The 18,335-nt window shown below is 38.6% G+C and overlaps 2 protein-coding genes across 4 annotated transcripts; one reads left to right on the plus strand and one right to left on the minus strand.

The window, feature by feature from the left end:
• Positions 1–1,198: 1,198 nt before the first annotated feature.
• nr4a1 (nuclear receptor subfamily 4, group A, member 1) lies at positions 1,199–5,697 on the plus strand. Its single transcript, XM_051425288.1, has 7 exons — positions 1,199–1,309; positions 2,054–2,852; positions 2,968–3,097; positions 3,193–3,359; positions 3,469–3,671; positions 3,767–3,945; positions 4,467–5,697. The coding sequence occupies exons 2-7, from the start codon at positions 2,064–2,066 to the stop codon at positions 4,721–4,723; spliced, it is 1,725 nt and encodes a 574-aa protein (XP_051281248.1). The 5' UTR covers positions 1,199–1,309; positions 2,054–2,063; the 3' UTR covers positions 4,724–5,697.
• Positions 5,698–11,790: 6,093 nt separating this feature from the next.
• On the minus strand, positions 11,791–16,097 carry zgc:56699 (uncharacterized protein LOC405758 homolog). Of its 3 annotated transcripts, none has more exons than XM_051425301.1 (7): positions 16,010–16,097; positions 14,468–14,596; positions 14,249–14,355; positions 12,991–13,117; positions 12,812–12,895; positions 12,531–12,588; positions 11,791–12,454 (listed from the first exon to the last, which is right to left on the minus strand). In XM_051425301.1, exons 2-7 carry the CDS (start codon positions 14,553–14,555, stop codon positions 12,379–12,381), a joined length of 540 nt encoding a protein of 179 aa, XP_051281261.1. In that variant the 5' UTR covers positions 14,556–14,596; positions 16,010–16,097; the 3' UTR covers positions 11,791–12,378. The 3 variants fall into 3 exon arrangements, with proteins under 3 accessions (XP_051281261.1, XP_051281259.1, XP_051281260.1); XM_051425299.1 differs by having other exon boundaries at positions 11,791–12,457; XM_051425300.1 differs by having other exon boundaries at positions 11,791–12,457; positions 14,468–14,588; positions 16,010–16,082.
• Between the last annotated feature and the right edge of the window lie 2,238 nt (positions 16,098–18,335).

Raw genomic sequence — 18,335 nt, forward strand, 5'->3', positions numbered from 1 at the left:
ATATCCAACACAACCCATAAAATCACTAAAAAGTAACATTTTATTTATTTTAACGTGGCTGTTCACACGTCTAATTGCTTCTGGAATAAAACCAAACTTTCTTATATTTGCTTTACATGCATGCAATCCAAAACAAATCTGAATATTAAAGATAATTAAAAGAAATTACCCTTAAAATGACCTCAAATTAGCACTGACAGTCTCAAACAATTCAACATAACAAGCTTTAGAAAGCTCATTATTATCACACGTACAATAATTGGATTGGACTGGATTATGTTGTACAGGTGGTATTGTGTCTAACCCATGCTATAGTGACCCGTCGGGCCCCTTTTAATGTCCCCACTCTGTGTGCAGTGTGTGCTGGAATACTACCTGTTGTAATTTGATTAAACACAAATTAATTTAGGGGGAAATATGCAAAACAGAAAGCATGAAACTGAAATAACAACGAGCAAAGGGGGGTCCCTCACAGCAGGACCCACCTCCAAGGCCCTCCAGGTGTGAGAGGATGTTGTGCTTTCTGATGCATAAGTATATTTTAAATTAAATTATACATAAACCTGTAGCCTTTTATGACCCTGTGCAAAAACACACACACACACACACACACACAAAAACAAGTACTGGTATTTTTTTGTGTCTATTCTATGGTACACACCAGATAAGCAAAAAAAAAAAAAAAAAAAAAACCCTGCGATTTTTAACACAAATTCTCTTCATTTTCACCACAAAAGTGGAATTCATAGAATCAACCATCACTTCCTGTTTACAAATCATAAATTCATCCTTTTTTTCCACTTCATCAGCCAAACTTACTCACTATAGAAGAAACAGGTAGTTGTGGGGATGATTTAATATCGATTTGTGTACACTGGCCTCGTCCTGCTTAAATTATCACGTTATATTCAGCTTTGTGAGGGGGTTTAATTTAGCTCTACGTGTGTGTCTATGTGTGTGTGTGTGTGTGTGTGTGTGTGCGTGTGCGTGTGTGTGCGTGTGTGAAGCAGGAGGACAATGCTGCGGTTCTTCGCTGAATGCGCGTCAACGGAATCCCGGAGTGCGTCATCGGACGTCTATTCTCTCGAACGCGCGCTGTGATTGGTCGACGCGTGGAAATCTCCCCGCCCACCGCCTTGTATGGAAACCTTTCTCTGGCGTCATGGGTACAATAGGGCTATTAGTATAAAAGTGTTGTCGAGCCGCGAGCGGAGGGACTGCTCCTCAGCTGGGAAACACTGAGGATGACAGACGGTCGTTTGTGGAGTACAGACAGCTCAAAACACTTGTAGACGGATCCGAAACACAGGTAAGAAATATTTATTGTTTTTATTATTTTATGATATATGTTTATATTTTATTTTAATACAGTGGACTTGAATGCGGAAACAACTTATTTCTTTACTTATTTTTAAACGATACTGACACTGGCGTTAAGAAAATGTAAATGAAACATAAATCAGCCACTATTTCCCAAGTTATTGGGGAAAATAGTTTGCATAAATATTGTATTTTGCTATTTACATATGTACCAAAGTGAGCTTGAATTGTAGAATAAAAGTCTGGGAATCAAAGTGCAGCAGGTGAGGTCGCCCCAGTGTTTTTCTTAGGTAACGTTAACATGTGCCTCATATGTTGGCTCTGTGCCCGCTGTCTGAAAGTCAACACCACTACTGTACCTCCAGGCATGTGCAGCTGACCGTATTATTACATAGTAATATATGATCAGATTATTTAAGACTGTGAAGAGCAGAACACTTTCTAGGTTTTATCATAAAACGAATGTAGGCTAATTCATTTCTGTGCAGTTTCAAATTACATTATGAAATGCCTTTGAGGTGGTACATGCATTGTTACCTTATCTTGAAGTCTGAGCTGCCACAGAGCCTGTCTGTAAATACTGTACAGAGAGCACACATAGGAGGAAATTAGGTCGCCCATTTTTGCCCCAGGGACCCCCAGCAGGTTAACTGACCATTGCCTGACAGTTAAAGATAAAGATCTGTAAAACAAGCTCCTGTGACTCTAACAGTTTTTATTACGTCCTTTTCAGTCTTGCAGCCATGACTTGCATACACCCCCAGCATGGATCTCAGCCCTGTGAGTTCAACCTTGGCAGCTCGGAGCTTCAAAGCTCAGACTTCATCTCCAGGCTGGCTGTCGATATGAGCAGCTCACGGGACCACCTCACTGCTCCATCCCTGCCAAGCATCAACTCCCTGGTGGGCACTCAGGCGGGCGACTTCGATGCGTATTCGTGTCAGTTCACCACAGCCCCTGCCCACGTCCCTCCATCATCAGGCCAGGAGACCCCCTTCAAGCTGGATGACCTCCAGGTTTACGGCTGCTACCCTGGAACGTTCACGCTGAATTACCCAGACGAGGCCGCTTCCCCTGCCGGGTCAGATTATTTCGGCAGCCCCGCGTCAGCCTCGTCTCCTTCAACCCCCGGGTTCCAGGGTCAGCATGCATCCAACTGGGATTCAGCCTTCGGGCCATACTCACCCAGTCCAGGATACTGGGCAGCAGAGGAGACCTCAGTGCCACATGCGCCCTCTTTCTTCACTTTTGGCTCAGGATCTGTAGAAGATATGTCTCACATGGGTCAACCACGCTTACGAGAGCAGGATCCTTTCACTTTGACCCACAGTCACCCATCTGTGCTGAACTTCCCTGCCTTGGTGATGGATCAAGCGCAATGCCTTGATGGCACTGACCAGCTGGATGGGAGCTTATCACCCAAGTTAAAAAGTCCCAGTGGAAATGAGGGCTGCTGTGCTGTGTGTGGGGACAACGCCTCCTGTCAGCATTATGGCGTTCGCACCTGTGAGGGATGCAAAGGGTTTTTCAAGGTAATAAGATCTGACTTATCTATGCAGCCAATTGAAGATGGACTAAATGTCTCACTGAATGTTTTGTGCCAGTCCTTGAGACAGGTTTAGAGTGATTCTTCTTTTTATTTCACAGCGTACAGTACAAAAGAATTCCAAGTATGTTTGCCTTGCCAACAAGGACTGTCCTGTGGATAAGAGGAGGCGGAATCGATGCCAGTTCTGCCGTTTCCAGAAGTGTCTAACTGTAGGCATGGTGAGGGAAGGTAAGTTTGGCACAAACACAAATGAAAAACAGCGGGAGGATTTAGGACGGTAAACGCTGGACTGAAAGTAACAGTTGACATCTCCATTTGTCCAGTTGTGAGAACGGATAGCCTGAAAGGACGAAGAGGCCGCCTGCCGTCCAAGCCTAAAGTCGTCCAGGACGTGACAACAACCACTGTGTCTCCAGTGAGCATGATTGCTTCCCTTGTGAGGGCCCACATCGACTCAAACCCCAGTGTTGGGAAGCTTGATTACTCCAAGGTAAGAAACAAAAACAGAATCCCTATTTTAATTTTTTCCAACTCTTTTTGGAATATTTGATTACCAACGTTGGCATCTCCTTTAACTCCTCTGCTGTCTGCTATTTCAGTATGATGAGACAGAAGTCAGTCCGAACCAGAAAGAGGATGTGAGTGACATCAAACGGTTTTACGACTTACTCACAGCCTCCATGGAGGTCATCAGGAAGTGGGCGAAGAGCATCCCAGGTTTCCCTGAGTTCTGCTCAGAAGACCAGGAACTGCTGCTGGAATCTGCATTTGTTGAACTCTTCATCTTGCGTCTCGCTTATCGGTAAGGGCAGCTTCTTGCACATGTTTATGATACAACTTATATTCCTGATGCCTTGGACAAAAACAACAAACTATGTTGTTTTTTTTCTTTTGAAGTTCCAGTCCTGAAACGGACAAGATCATTTTCTGCAATGGGGCTGTGCTTCACAAAATGCAGTGTGTCCGAGGCTTTGGGGACTGGATCGACTCCATCTTGGAGTTTTCTCAGGCCCTCCATCGCATGAAGCTAGACATGTCCTCCTTTTCCTGTCTCACAGCCCTCGTCATAATCACTGGTAAGAGCTTCAGTCATCCCGTAACACTAACAAATCTAATTTTAGAGGCAGAGATAAACCCACCTTTATTGTCCCAACCAGAGTAACTTTTTTTCACTTTGCATGAGGGATTTGGTTCCATTCGTGTGCACAATACAAGGCAGTTACATAACACAAGATTGACATGACCTCATGTATAGTACAGACAAGATGCAATATATCAAAGCAGACTAAACATAGGTTACACTGCAGGTTTAAATTTAAAGCAAAGGAATTGTTCCAACATAGAAGCATTTAAACTGCCAACAGCACTAGTAGGTTTCCTCTTTAGGGCTGTAGTATTCCTCTTAATGTAGTTAATGTTTTGTATAAAGATATTCCAAATACAGACCAGAGTTGCAGCATCAGATTTGTTACTGTATGGTTTTAAAGTTTGCAGTCCCTATCATGAACATGTGTGTGTGTTATTCATATATAAAGTAAAAAATAATGATGCATAAGGCTCACTCTAACTCTAACATACATGTTATTTTCCTCTGCAGACCGGCATGGTCTTAAGGAGCCAGGACGTGTGGAGGACTTGCAGAACCAGCTCATCACCTGCCTTAAACATCACGTCTCTGGCTGCAGCTCCGACTCTTTGCGGCCCAATTATTTGTCCAGACTTCTCGGGAAGCTGCCCGAGCTCAGGACTCTGTGCACTCAAGGCCTCCAGCGTATCTTTTACCTTAAACTAGAAGATCTTGTTCCTCCTCCACCAATTGTGGACAAAATCTTCATGGATACGCTTCCGTTTTGAGTGTGAGATAGGAGATTAACCATCTGTGATATAAATTCTGGAGTTCATATGACAGCCAAAGGCAACAGACTGAGCACTGGTACTTCAGGTAGAATTAAGTAAAACTGCAAGAAGACAACAAGAAGAAGAATCCTAAGAGCTTCACAGGAAAAAGGGCTACTTCTGAATTATAAAGTGAATGAGTTATAAAACTTTCAGAAGCAACATGTATGTGGAGCTGCCACAAAACGCTCTTCCTAGTTTGTGTTTCTAGGATATTGTGTTCTCTGCAGATGGAATTAGGCCAGCTGATGGACCAAAATAACTGTTTACATACAACAAGGTGTCATGAATGGAAACATTTCTGATGGAGGGAAGATGATTTGCACTTTCTAAACAGTTTCAAATTGAATACAAATATTATCTGCACCACCATTTCAAGGATGCAATGAGAACAACAATTAGCTTCTTTTTTTAAAAAACAAAAAAAACCTATGTTTTGTTGGGATTTGCATGACTGTAAGTTGCACATAAAATATGCGACAAGGCATTATTTTTCTGTTCAGATTTTAATATATCAGGTGCTCCAACATGTTCAAACAAGCAAATCATTTCATAGAACCAACTTCCAGGCCCCAAAACTGATGTTCGGTGAGTCCAAAGCATCAGTCACTCAAATCTCCAGTTTGCTTTAATGCCACCATATGTATTTGGTGACAATAAAGTAGGTTAAGCCTATAATTCAGTGGTATCATTCATGTATCATGAATAGATGTTGAGCAGCTAATACTGTATACTGTGTGTATCATCAGTACAGTCTTATACACTGGTCTTGAATGTAAAATATTTTTAATTTCTTTTAAACCTGCTGGTGTTATTGCTACATGAACTGTATTCTGTAGTCTGATGAAAATGTACTTTTGTTGTGAGCCTGTTATTTTTACAAGAAGTTATATTTTACTGCAGCTAAACATTAAATAAAATATAAAACTGCATATTCCACCTGCTTTTTCCATCTTTACTTCAGAATATTTAGAGATATTATATTTTTGCAGCCACCGTAGCTGTATTTAAAATAGTTGCAATCTGCAACTGAAACCAACACACTGGTCCTGTAGTCCCTGATTTCAACGCCCTTGTCTCAACCTCCTCTTCAAAGCATGTAGAAGAAAGTTTGGTGGCTGTGAAACTTGCAAAAAACATGAACGGCGATATCTACAGCCAGTGTTTGGTTTGTCCATCCTGGACTACTGTAGAAACATGGATGTTCATCATGGTGGACTCCATGGAAGAGGACCTGCAGCACATGTAGATATAAACAGCTCATTCTAAGATAACAAAAACATGATTCTTACTTTCCTTATCCACTAATGAAAACATACCTCTGAATATTGTATTCTATAGATCCTCATAAATGTTACACACTGGACCTGTAAGCAAGTTAGTCTACTGTTTATTCCTTCATTGTGTGGCAGTGCTGGGCCAGCAGTCTGTAAGCCTGAGTCAAGTGTAACTTCTTCTTTTGGCAACAGATCAGAACATACTGGTGAAAAATGTACCCCCGTCCACCTCCCTCCCAGTTATGTGCTGGTCTCTTTTTAGAAGCCAGTGGAATTCCCAGTCCAGTCTCAAGTAACTCAGACCACTTCATCATTGTATAATGCCTCACTCACATGAATGTGTGTGTGCCAAAACATTAATGTATACCTTTTACAGCTTGGAGTCACTGTTGTGAAAAAATACTGCAAGACACCTCAATAAAATATTTTTTATAGATGATAGGCTGTAGATTACTCAGGTGTTAACAGCACATGGGCCACTGTGATCCATTATTATTGGTCCAAAACAGACAAAGTCAGCAGGAATACAGAGGTTCAGGCTCATGAGTGATTAGCAATGCTGATTAAATACATATTACGAGTGACTGTAGGCTGAAGCACAACAAACAATTAAAAAAATTATATCAAATCATTGCAAGGGGGATATAGTGGTCTGTACCAAATTTCAGTTCTTTCTGTTGAGCCTGATGCCACCGTGGATGATTTAGATGAAGGCCCTAAACAGGACAGTCTCCACACCTCCCCAGTGAGCCTGTTTGGGAGTAAGAAGTGATGTTTCCTTGCTGCCTGGTACTGGAGAAGGGGATGGCTGGAGTATTCTGTGAAAGCAGCTTTTGGATGCAGTTTCGGCCAATGTAAAATGTGTATTTATTTACACCTACGGGCTAGATTTAGATTAGATGTTTGCTTTTAGTCAGATTATTAGGAAAGCAACTGTTTTTGTGATTAATCCTCAAAGGTTTCTCCTGGGGAGCTTACCCCTGAACGGTTTCACATTCTCTGTGCCACTCTGTGCCTGTAATTTGGTGCCCCCCTGGATATTTGTTCCAGCTCTGACAGTGAGTAGAGTGAGACTGGTACATTAGGAGATATCAGCTTATTGCCGGTATGTCAGTATCTGTGTATGTGTCGGCTCATAAGTACCAACAACTAGCAGTACAGAAATGTTAAAGATGTGCTGAGTAATGAGACAGATTTAGACTACCAGAGAGCAATGAAAAGTTATGATTGTCATTATTTATTTATTGTGTTTATTAGATAGTGACAGCTTAAAATCAAATTAAAAAATCTAAATAAAGCCATTTGCTACAATTTATAAAGCCTTTACAAAGGATGTATTGATCCCATAGTGTCCTTTTATGAAATGGTACCAGCACAGACGATATGCAGTATTCAGTGTGTTGTATTATTTAAAGGTTCCCTGGTGTTCATTAAACTTCCATCATAATTACTAAACATTACACTGGACCACTGTGTGGCACATTGTAATGTACCCAGTGGAGTAAGCCTATATGTGTTTTTGTCAATATTCTTCAGTGTCACCAAGATGAATTCCTGCAGATTTATTGCTCTTGCACTGAAGTTATTCTGATCCGATGTCATATCAAACACTGAAAATAGACTTTGCTCTTGAATTTGGAGATAACTTACAGCTACCAGCATCCAGCTGGTCTCATGCCTCTCTTGAGTTACAAATGCTGAAATTCTCCGTCTGGTGTGGTGCTGTAACGTAACTTAATATACAAGTTGGAGGACTTGATAACCTTGCACATGTAACACTTATGCAACAAGAGCAGTTGGATGCAGTTGGCATCTCTCTGATTACAGAACATATGTGAGTGATGGTACACTGATAATGACAAGGTGGGTAGGGCAACTCTTTTATGAGCTACCCATCATGCCTCAGTGGAAACTGGGGAAAGCGAGAGCAGCTTGAATGTGGCTTGTTTGAGTGGGGTACGAAATGCCAGTGATAATAGAGGATCACAAGCTTCAGACAGAGTTACAGGATTAGAGGGCAACTCCAGAGCACAAACTGTCCACTACACATTGTGCAGGACTCTTATGTCTGAAAGAATATGAGAATGTCACATTTATAAAACAAGATCAACAGTGAGGCTTCGATTTCACTTGCGGCGACAAGCCCGGGATGCATGCCTGAAAGTTGTTTGCAGAGTGTTTAGCAGCCAGCGTGAGTGTGATGAGTTTCATTAGAGACCAGCAATGTGAAATCACCTCTCTGCTGTGTCACAAAGGAACCAGAATCTTAAAAAATATAACGATAATATATATCCAATCATGCAGCAGGTAACATTCATACTGAAATATCTTTTCAGGCAGCATTGTCAGTGGCTTTTACCAGTGTGTAGAATTTAGCAGCATCTAGTGGTGAAGTTGCAGAATACAACTAACTGAACACATCTGTTTTTGATGACCTGGGAATGAAAACTGGCTGTGAAGTGTGTAGGAGCAACTACAGTGGCTGCGAAACTCGTGAAAAAACGTGAAAGTCCCGATCTAAAGCCAGATACAGCTACTGTAGACACCTGGCGGTTAAACTCCATGACTCCATCGAAGAAGACCCGCCTCGTCTGTAGGTGACAACGGCTCATTTTAAGGTAACAAAAACACAACAATTCCTATATTCAGGTGATTATACACTAATAAAAACATACCTATGAATATTATATTTAATTTCTGCCATTAGATCCTCCTAAATGTTGCACACTGAACCTTTAAGATCCTTGTTTGAGTGTGAAAACAAATGGAAACCAAACATCACATTAAGTTATCTATGTATATAATATTTATCTAATTTAGTATTTATTAGATCTATTTTCACAAGACTAACAGTCAATGCTAGCAGCTTTTAAGGCTGTCGGTTACTTACTAAACGGTAACGTCAGCATCCTCACAATGACGACGCTAATGTGCTGATGTTTAGCAGGTATAATGTTCACCATGTTAGTTTAGTGTGTTAGCAATGGTAACATTTGCTAATTATCAGTAAATACAAAAGACAGTGCTAGAGGAAAAGTTGTAATCCTCTGGGAACCATGAATGTCTTCAAACTTTCAATCCAACATTTTAAGATATTACCCCAAATAAAATACCAGAATGTGTGTGATGTGATGGCAGGATACTATTTTCTGAGGGGATATGAAGTGAAGCACACTCTCAGAGAACAGAAACTCATAACCAGTGTAGATATATAATATATTCGTGTCTTCAAGGTTGATTCCACCCTAAAAATGCCATTTTTAGAAATGCATTTTAACCAAGCCATATGACATCCCATTCCTGCCAACTGATCCTCCTAAATGTTGCACACTGGAGCTTTAAATCAGGAGAAGGGAAGACGTTTTCCAGGTTTTTTCTTTGCTCCTGTAGGTTTTCTGTACGACTCACTGACAGTGACTTGCACTGGCCACTCAGTCTGGGACGTGATGTACTGAAGGCTATTCAGTTTCATTTTATGTTGCTCGTTGGCAAGAGTGTAAATATGGATTTGGCATTAGATTTCTCGCCAAAAAAAGGGGGAAAGGGTTTTAATCAATGATGTTTTATTACTGATCAATACCCACAACAAAATTATTTTAGAGGGAAACAGTTTGGTCTGACATCTTGATAGGAAACACAGTACAACAGACTGACATTTAATGTATGTTTAATGTATACACTGCCAACATTTACTCTTCTTAGTATCTATGTACTGTACGTTACAAGTACTTGTACTTTACTCCAGTATTTCCATATTATGACAATTGATACCGATTACATTTCAGAGGCAAATATTGTACGTGTTTACTATATTTAGTTAATAGTTGTCTTTCAGATTAAGATTTCTCACAGGAAACATGATCAGCTGATAAAGTATGATTAATGGTGATATTTTAAACTACCAAATAGTATATAAAGCTAAAATTTTAATTTTAATACATTTGTTTATGTCTTATATGTATATGCTCTCTATGTAAATTGGAAAACCATCTTCCAAAATAGACTCTTATAAGGAAATCTAAACACCCACAGTATTTAGGAATCATAGAACATCTGAAGAGCTATTTATAGGTCTGTCTTGGTGCAGATCTTTTTTTAAGATCGAGTCATATTCAAGAGGCAACATCAGTTCCCGCTGGCAGATTCACGCAGATACACACGACATGGAGGTGTGACTTCTGCTATTTAACATCAGCGTCTTGGGTTTTAGGATATGACATTTAAGCCTAGTCTGCGACAAGTTCAAGAGTTCAAAAGTTCAAAACTAACATTAGCTTTCACCCTGTAAACACTCTGAATGGGTAGTAACAGATATACAGCATAAGATGAGGCAGTAGTTCCTCGATAGAAATGAGGGGTCTTGTAAAGACCACAGATCCTGCATGTACTCTCTTCAGAGGAGTCATATCTCGTCCCTAAAGATGGTGACAGGACAGCACACAGACTGTCTGAACACTTCCAATAATAGCCACAACTAAAATAGACAGTCATCACATGAAATCAATAATGCCACTTAGATATGACAGAAAGCCCTGGCCGGCCGCCCACACACTGAGATTATCCTGACACTCATCACTCTGAGCTCACTCCTTTGGCTTTCACCTGGAGCATTTTCTCAACATATAACAAATGTCAGCTGCCCAACGTGGAACTTTATGCATGAAACGTGCCCGCATTAAAATGTCTGATACCCAGAGGAGCTACTTGAATCAAAAGGAGATAATCAAATCTAACGAATTAAGTTTCAAAGGGGCTTGGAAGTAGGCATAGTGATTATGAAAGTGCTTGGGTCGAGTAACAAACTGACGAGTACTGCCATCCAGTGGCCGTACAGTGACACATCTGTTTACACGGCTGCTTCCTTGCTAGAGAGAGAATCCTAGAGATTGACTATATAATTCATAAAGAATCTTGCAGTACATGTATATATTCACATTGTTTGTTTATGTTGTCAGTAAACACAGATGTTACCAATAATCTAATGAAGGCTCTGTTCCATTCAGGTGTGGTCAGGGCGCTGCTATTGTACGTGTTAATGTGTTTTAATTAGTATCATTGATAACACCTGTGTTCACTCTATTTCATTTAAGCCTTTGAACTATTGTAACTTTTCCAGGTAAATAAAAGATCCACGGTCATTTTTATTGGCCGAGTGTGCAGTCACTACCACAATTATCTGCACATTGTGTGTGTATATTTCTGTGTTCATGCAACATTTCTCACATGAACTATAAAGGAAACCACTTGTGTCTACTTATTGTAAGGAAGTAAATGCTGTCTGACAACTTCCACTTTTGCCCTGTTTATTCTTAACATGTGATTATTTCAGTCCAGCTTGAAAATAATCGATTTAAACACCCATTTTGAAGAGAAAAGAATGATTAAAGGCTGTTCAACAGGATTACATTAGCATACCAGTACACTACTAAGTGTCTGTACCACTGACTAACCCAACATCTGCTGATACTGTATGCTGTGTTTGCATACTGATAGCAGCCTGTACATGCATTTTCCAGCAACCACTTTTTGGATCTGATTTGATCCAAAAAGTAACAATCATTTTGAGTTAAAATACACCTTTTAGTGAAGTATAAGTGCAACAGAGTCTCAAATCAGAATAAACAATGACATAAAAAAGGGGGGAAAAAATCACTTACATCTCAAATTATTCCCAAACTGCTAGTTATTTCAACCTGTGGACGCTACAACACGTGATTAATTTACCATTTTCATAACCAACCACTCAAATTATTTGAAATAAACACCTTTAATATAACATGCATAATTCACAATATCCAACCAATGCCATTTGTTATTGCAACAGGGAGTAAATGCAAGACAATGCAGGAAAAAAATGAGGCACTATTGTGAATGCCACTCAACTGTCACTATACTCTGCTTTTAGGGTTATTATACACAGACTTGGTTATGCAAATTAAAAACATTACTACATGTGCAAAAACTTTAAGAACAAAAACTTAAGAACAAATTAAAAAGAAATATCCATGGATATGTTGCCGACACAAAGGCTACGTTCAGACTGCAGACCAAAGTGACTCAAATGTGATCTTTTATTTGCTCATATGTGACTCAGATCAGATTTTTTTGTCATGGCACAAATCACATGAAATCTGATTTAATATACTCTAGATAGACATTCGTCATACATCATGTGACCCTGAAATCTAGTTCAGATCCTAAAAAATAATGTGAACAGCCAAGAAAAAAAAAAAAGATCAGATAAGAGCAACAAATTCAGAATTGAGCACTATGGTTTGCAGTGTGAACGTAGCCCAAGTTGGTATCTGGATATAAAAAGTGAGCACAAATGAATGCTTATAAACCAGACCATGGGAGGGTATTGGGCGTTCTAAAACTGGGACCAAGATTGTTGGTGGGCATCATCTCCGTTCTGCTGAGAAACGAGACAAAATAAGAGTTAAAGAACAAAGAAAATGTGCACAAACGAGTGCTAGGGGCAGACTTACTTTTCATTCAAGACCGTGTTCACACCCCACACAAATGGAGCAGCAGTGTCATCAGCTTCTGCAAGACACAAAACACTCTGTTACCTTTACAAGTCTAGTACAAACTCTGGTTCAGAGAACTGATAGTTACCAAATTAAGACATGCTGAGAGTTGAATCAGGAGTTAGCTGGAAACCGAGGAAACGGCAAGTCTGGTTCCATCTAAATGTAATCTAACTAATCAACAAGTTATATCTCGTTTGCCCAGTCCACACATCCAAAGTTGCGGTTATTAATACTACCTTTGTCCCAGTCCTCAGTCGTGTCTGAGTTCACCCAAGTACTGACTGGGACCTGCCATTTACAATATCCATTTGTGCTCGCACCTGCAAACAGAGCACAACTCCAATCAGAAACACTGTAAGACGTAACACGTCGACTCTGCGGCGTAAAGAAAGAGACAACCAAGTGATAATCTTACCATCTTCAGTGTCCACAGAGATTCTGTCCTCACAGGTTTCAGTATGGTATGTCAGCTCGTGCTTTGGGACCAGGTGGCGAGCATTGAACGGGCAGGTTTTTAGCTCACTGGCCAGTTTCGGGTGATTCTACATCAATGAGAGGTCAGTTAAACAACACTCAAACTTACAGTGTGATGATAGCAAATAACCCGACTGAAAACTCAAAACTGGTATTCCTGTAACCTCCGCACTCAGCCTGTTACTCCGTGAACTGAATCACGACACAGACTAACAAGCAGACTGCAAAATATTGGACGGCAGGATTTATTCCAGGGCTGCTGTATAAGACTTTTAACTAGGTATACATAAGAAACTGGTGACTGAGTGTAAAAAAATGAAACAAAAAACTATACGTAATACATATATCCCTGCACTCTAAAGGCTAAAACACACTGTGCACAGTGCCGCCCAAAGAACTGACAGGAAGTGCTTGTTAATCTCCTGGAGCTGCTCAGATTTGTGATAACAGCAGATCTGCATTGATGACAAATAATCCTTTGCTGTCACTGCCCAACGCTCGTACCAATTTAAAACAGAAGGTGGCATAGTCTTCTCATTTAAGCAGGACTTTAACCTTTTGAACTGTGAAGGCCAATTGTTTTTTTTTTTTTCATACTAAAATTGAGACACAGACATAAGACTTTAGCTTATAAACACGTGTGGACACCACTATTTAAACTCACCTAAGGTCTCCCAGGGTCTAGCTGCTGCCAGGGTGGAGGCTATTAGGGTTGCACAATTAATTGAATATAATACAATATGCATATTTTTTGATAAAAAGGTAAAATGTGTGACAAAATTGAATAATATGACGTATAATAAAATGAAAAATAATAACTTAGAACTACAGTTCTGTAAAGGTGACCTGGCCTTCAAACTGTGTTCTCCAGATTTAAGAAAACATGTTTGTTTGGTGGAAATTATCATTATTTTAATCATTTTTTCCTGTGAAAATTAAATCTGTGACAGAAAAATGATCGCTCGCACACTACTCGAGAATCATGTTGTCATATGTGTCAAAACAATGAGAATATGATGTTTTTGCCACATCAGGTAGCCATAGGGCTGATACTTAGAAAATAAATAGGGGCTGTTTGGCTCCAGTGTGTTTGAGCTTTTATTCAATGTAATCCTACAATGTTTTTTTTTCATATTTGTTAGTTAGTTAAATAAATAAATAAATAAATAAATAAATAAATAATAAAGGGCTCGACTCACCTTCCTGCACTTTATCAGATGGTAAGGGAAGCGGCAGGCCCGGATCTGGTGATTCTTGTCAAAGGGGCACTGCAGAAGTTTCTCCGGGTCACAGTTTCCCTTCTCATCTTTAAAGTTAAAGAAGAACAAATTTATACATTTTACCTTTTAATAACATTGGACTATAATAGAAGACAACTTAAAAAAACAGATGCTGTGGAAGAATATCTTTTGCATTACCAGCGTCCTCTGCCACCTGCATCCTCTCAGCAGCGGCAGACGACCTGTGCGGGTCGCTAGTGGTTCCAAATCTTATGGTGGTCGCCATTTGCAGCTGGGATTTACTTCACAAACTGATTAACTGGGGAGCTCAAGGATAAGATTAAAGTTAGCTGAATGCAAAAAAAACAAAAGACAGGAACAAATACTGACAGGTTGCTGGATCCACATGAAGAATTTAAAAGCTGCAGAACCATGGCAACCCATCAGATCATCATAAATCTGCAGGATTCTGTCCATTGGTGCAGGTAACCCCTCAGCTGTGCAATATTCTAATGTGTGTTTGTTTGCTGGTGTAAGTTTGTTGTGAACAAGCAGACCAAACCACATTATCAACAAGCAAAAAGAAAAATATATTGAATAATGGAAAGAAACGACCAAAACACAAAGTAAATTACAATGTTATCTGACCCTAAAGAGAGAACTCACACTGGCAAATTACCTGAGCACAATAAAATGTCCTAAACTAAGAAAAATGTTGACAATGTACAGACTGAGTGAACACAGCCTGGCCATAGAAACGGGTCGCCACAGACAGAACTGGCTACCAGAAGAGGAGAGACTCTGCTCCCAGTGTGACAGAGGACAGGTAGAGACAGAGCAGCACTTTCTAACCTCATGCCCTAAATATGAAACCTTAAGAGAAAAACACTTCGCAAACATTTCCCAAATATACCTCGAATTTGAATTTATATATTAGACACACAGAAACTCCCCTATTTACTGGGAGAAATGCCCAAATGTCAAATAATTGCAGCAAAATATGTCTCCTCATGCCACAAACTGAGAACGAGGAAACTCAGACGGATAAATATATAAAATAAATTATTTAAAAAAATTTTTTTAATCATTAATTATGTATATACATACATACACTTACTATTTTATTTATTTATTTTAATTTTAAAATATTTTATTATTATTATTATTTTACTTTTTATTGACAAACACAAACAACTTTTACTGTTTTATTTACTTATTTAATGAAATGTATGAAATTGTTCTTATGTGTTAATTTACTTGTAGCTTCGGCAATATTGTTGTTTTACATTCATGCCAATAAAGCCGATTTGAATTTGAGTTTATACCAAAAACATCTGCACAAACTTGGATTTAGTGCGACTGCAAATGCAAAATAAAATAAAAATAAAAAAAATAATAAAAAAAGAGCATCACAGGGTTTTTGCTCTACGTATTTCAAAAGGGTTTTAAAACACGACTTTAAAATAAACCATTCATAAGAAAGTGAAGAAAGAGGGTTTTGTGATTAGTGGAAACTCTCTTTGTACCTAGATTTAAATCTAAATTAAAAACATTCCTAAAACCGTGAATGCGGTTTTAAAAGTTTGCTAACAAAACACGCGTGTCGCCCAGCTCGCCAACAACGCGACTATGATTCAAACTGCGTGACAACAAAAATTAAATTACACGTTTAAATGACTAAAATCTTAACTTTACGTTTCAGAGACTGCTTTAAATACAACATTTTATCACTTAACTTACCTTTTCCCTGTTAGCTTTGTGCTAATCGCTGAAGCGAAAAGATTTTTTTTTAAAAAAAGGTTTTAGCCCCGCCCCTCTGTTATTGTCGTCACGCGGACACACGTGACTTCCCGTTTCAACAACAACATTGAAATTAACACGTGGTAACTTTTATCTCACAATCGCCTTGTTAAAGTGTGTAAAACATATAAAAAGGAGGCCTGACTGACCTCTGGACATAAGATACTTTATTGAGCCCACATCGGGGAAATTAACTCGTTTTCAGCAGCTCCAGATGTGTAACTCAGCAGATAAGACAAATAAAATACACATTAAATAACAAAATAAAATAGAAAAGAAAATACAAGATTTCAAGGACAAGAAATAGAATTTGGGTTTTATGTTCAGACAGTATGATAATACAGATTTAAAGGTAAATTATAATAATAATAATGCACAGGTTACAGAGGGAGGTAGTGACGTGTTGTTGAAATAAATAATAAATAATTATACTGGACAAAAAATATATTATATAGAAATTATTTCACAGGGCTATGAACAGAAGTAAGAAATTATTTATATATATATGTATATATGTATGTGAGGACTATACAGGTAGTGCAATCGAAAGAAATGGGCTATAGTATAAAAATGACTCTCGTATTGTTGCTGAGTTATGGACGTGGTCTGGTCATAAATGTTGTTTTAGTGATGAGTAAATACCTCTCCTGTGTTCAGTGCAGTGGCGGAAGAAGTATTCAGATCATTCGCTCAAGCAAGAAGCAGCAATATGACAATATACAATCCCGCATTCAAATAAAAGCATCCCTTTGAATAGCAGGAAAACTACTGAGTTGGGACAGTGTTTCTATCAGTCCTGGATATTACTGTGATATAATCTACAGACTAGACTCAGATTCATTACTGGAGATCCCTCACTACACTCACTATTGCACTTTGTACACTAAAGTTGGTTGGTTCCTTCCTGACAAAGAAGCTTAAACAAGCACTTTTCATCCATAAATGCCTTATTGGACATTTGTTCTCCTATATAACATCTATGCTGCACTGGACCTCAGGACCCCTATAAAACTCTACTGTCTTGAGTCCTGTTGGTTTATTCTGAACTTGGAAAATCTGCCTTAAGCTTCTCGAATTGATTGATTGATTTATTTTCTTCTTCTTTTTTAATCTTAATTTTATTTTATCATGATTTATTGTATAAATAAACTTACATTAACTTAAACTTCTCACTGTAAATGAAGGAAAACATCAATGATTCTCGAGACTTAAATAAAGGTTTTGAATTAAATTTGAACTGAAAAGTAAAAACAAATAAAAATTTGTGACACAATGTATAAGTGTGTGAGTAAAAGTAGAAAATTATTGATATACAGGCTGCTTTGACATATGGTAAATACATGATTGTAATATTTATTATATTATATTATATATTTGTTTATATCTTAAATAATAATCAAGATTTTAAAAATAACAATTTGATTTTGTTCCCTTAACAAACAAATGAAATACTGAGACAGGCCTTGTATATTTGTATATTTCACCTTAAAATTAAGAAGGCCTTGTGTGTATAAAATAAAACTGTAATTATTGTTTTCTGCTCAAGACACCATAACAAATAGTTGTTTGCTTGCTGTTGTTACTTGAGTAAATAAACTTACCTGTAGTTACCTTCCAGCACTGATTGTATGTTTTAAATTGTTGTACTGTCTGTACTCCCTCATATGATTACAATAATGTAATTGGAACAAGAATAATTGGCTATAGTTGTGATTGATAGTCTAATAACTACAATGGGCAGTAAGGACTGCAGAAAGAGTCACTGGTGCCAACCTGCCCTCCATTCAGGACCTATACTTGTCCAGAGGAAGGAAACAGGCAGGAAACATCACTGCAGATCCATCTCAACCTGGACACAACCTGTTCCAGCTCTCCCATCTGGTAGGCGCTACAGAGAACCTGTACGCCAAAACAAACAGACACAGGAACACATTTTCTCTAACATCCACTGTACCTGTAAACTATTTACTACACTTTATTCATTGTTGAAATTCAGTTTCTTTTCTTTAAACATAAACACAGCCATTCAAACACATCTACTTATACTGTGTATTTTAGATTAGAGTTGATTAGATTCAACTTTATTGTCATTGCACAAGTACAAGTACTAGACAACGAAATGCAGTTGAGCATCTAACCCAAAGTGAAGTGCAGAGTAATGTTTGATGTACAGGGATATATAAATATAAAAAATAATAACATTATAGATATTTATATGTATGAATATACTAGCAGGATATTTACAGTATGAACGACATTAACAGAA

This window comes from Dicentrarchus labrax, unplaced genomic scaffold, assembly GCF_905237075.1.
Source record: "Dicentrarchus labrax unplaced genomic scaffold, dlabrax2021, whole genome shotgun sequence".
NCBI classification, from domain to species: domain Eukaryota; kingdom Metazoa; phylum Chordata; class Actinopteri; family Moronidae; genus Dicentrarchus; species Dicentrarchus labrax.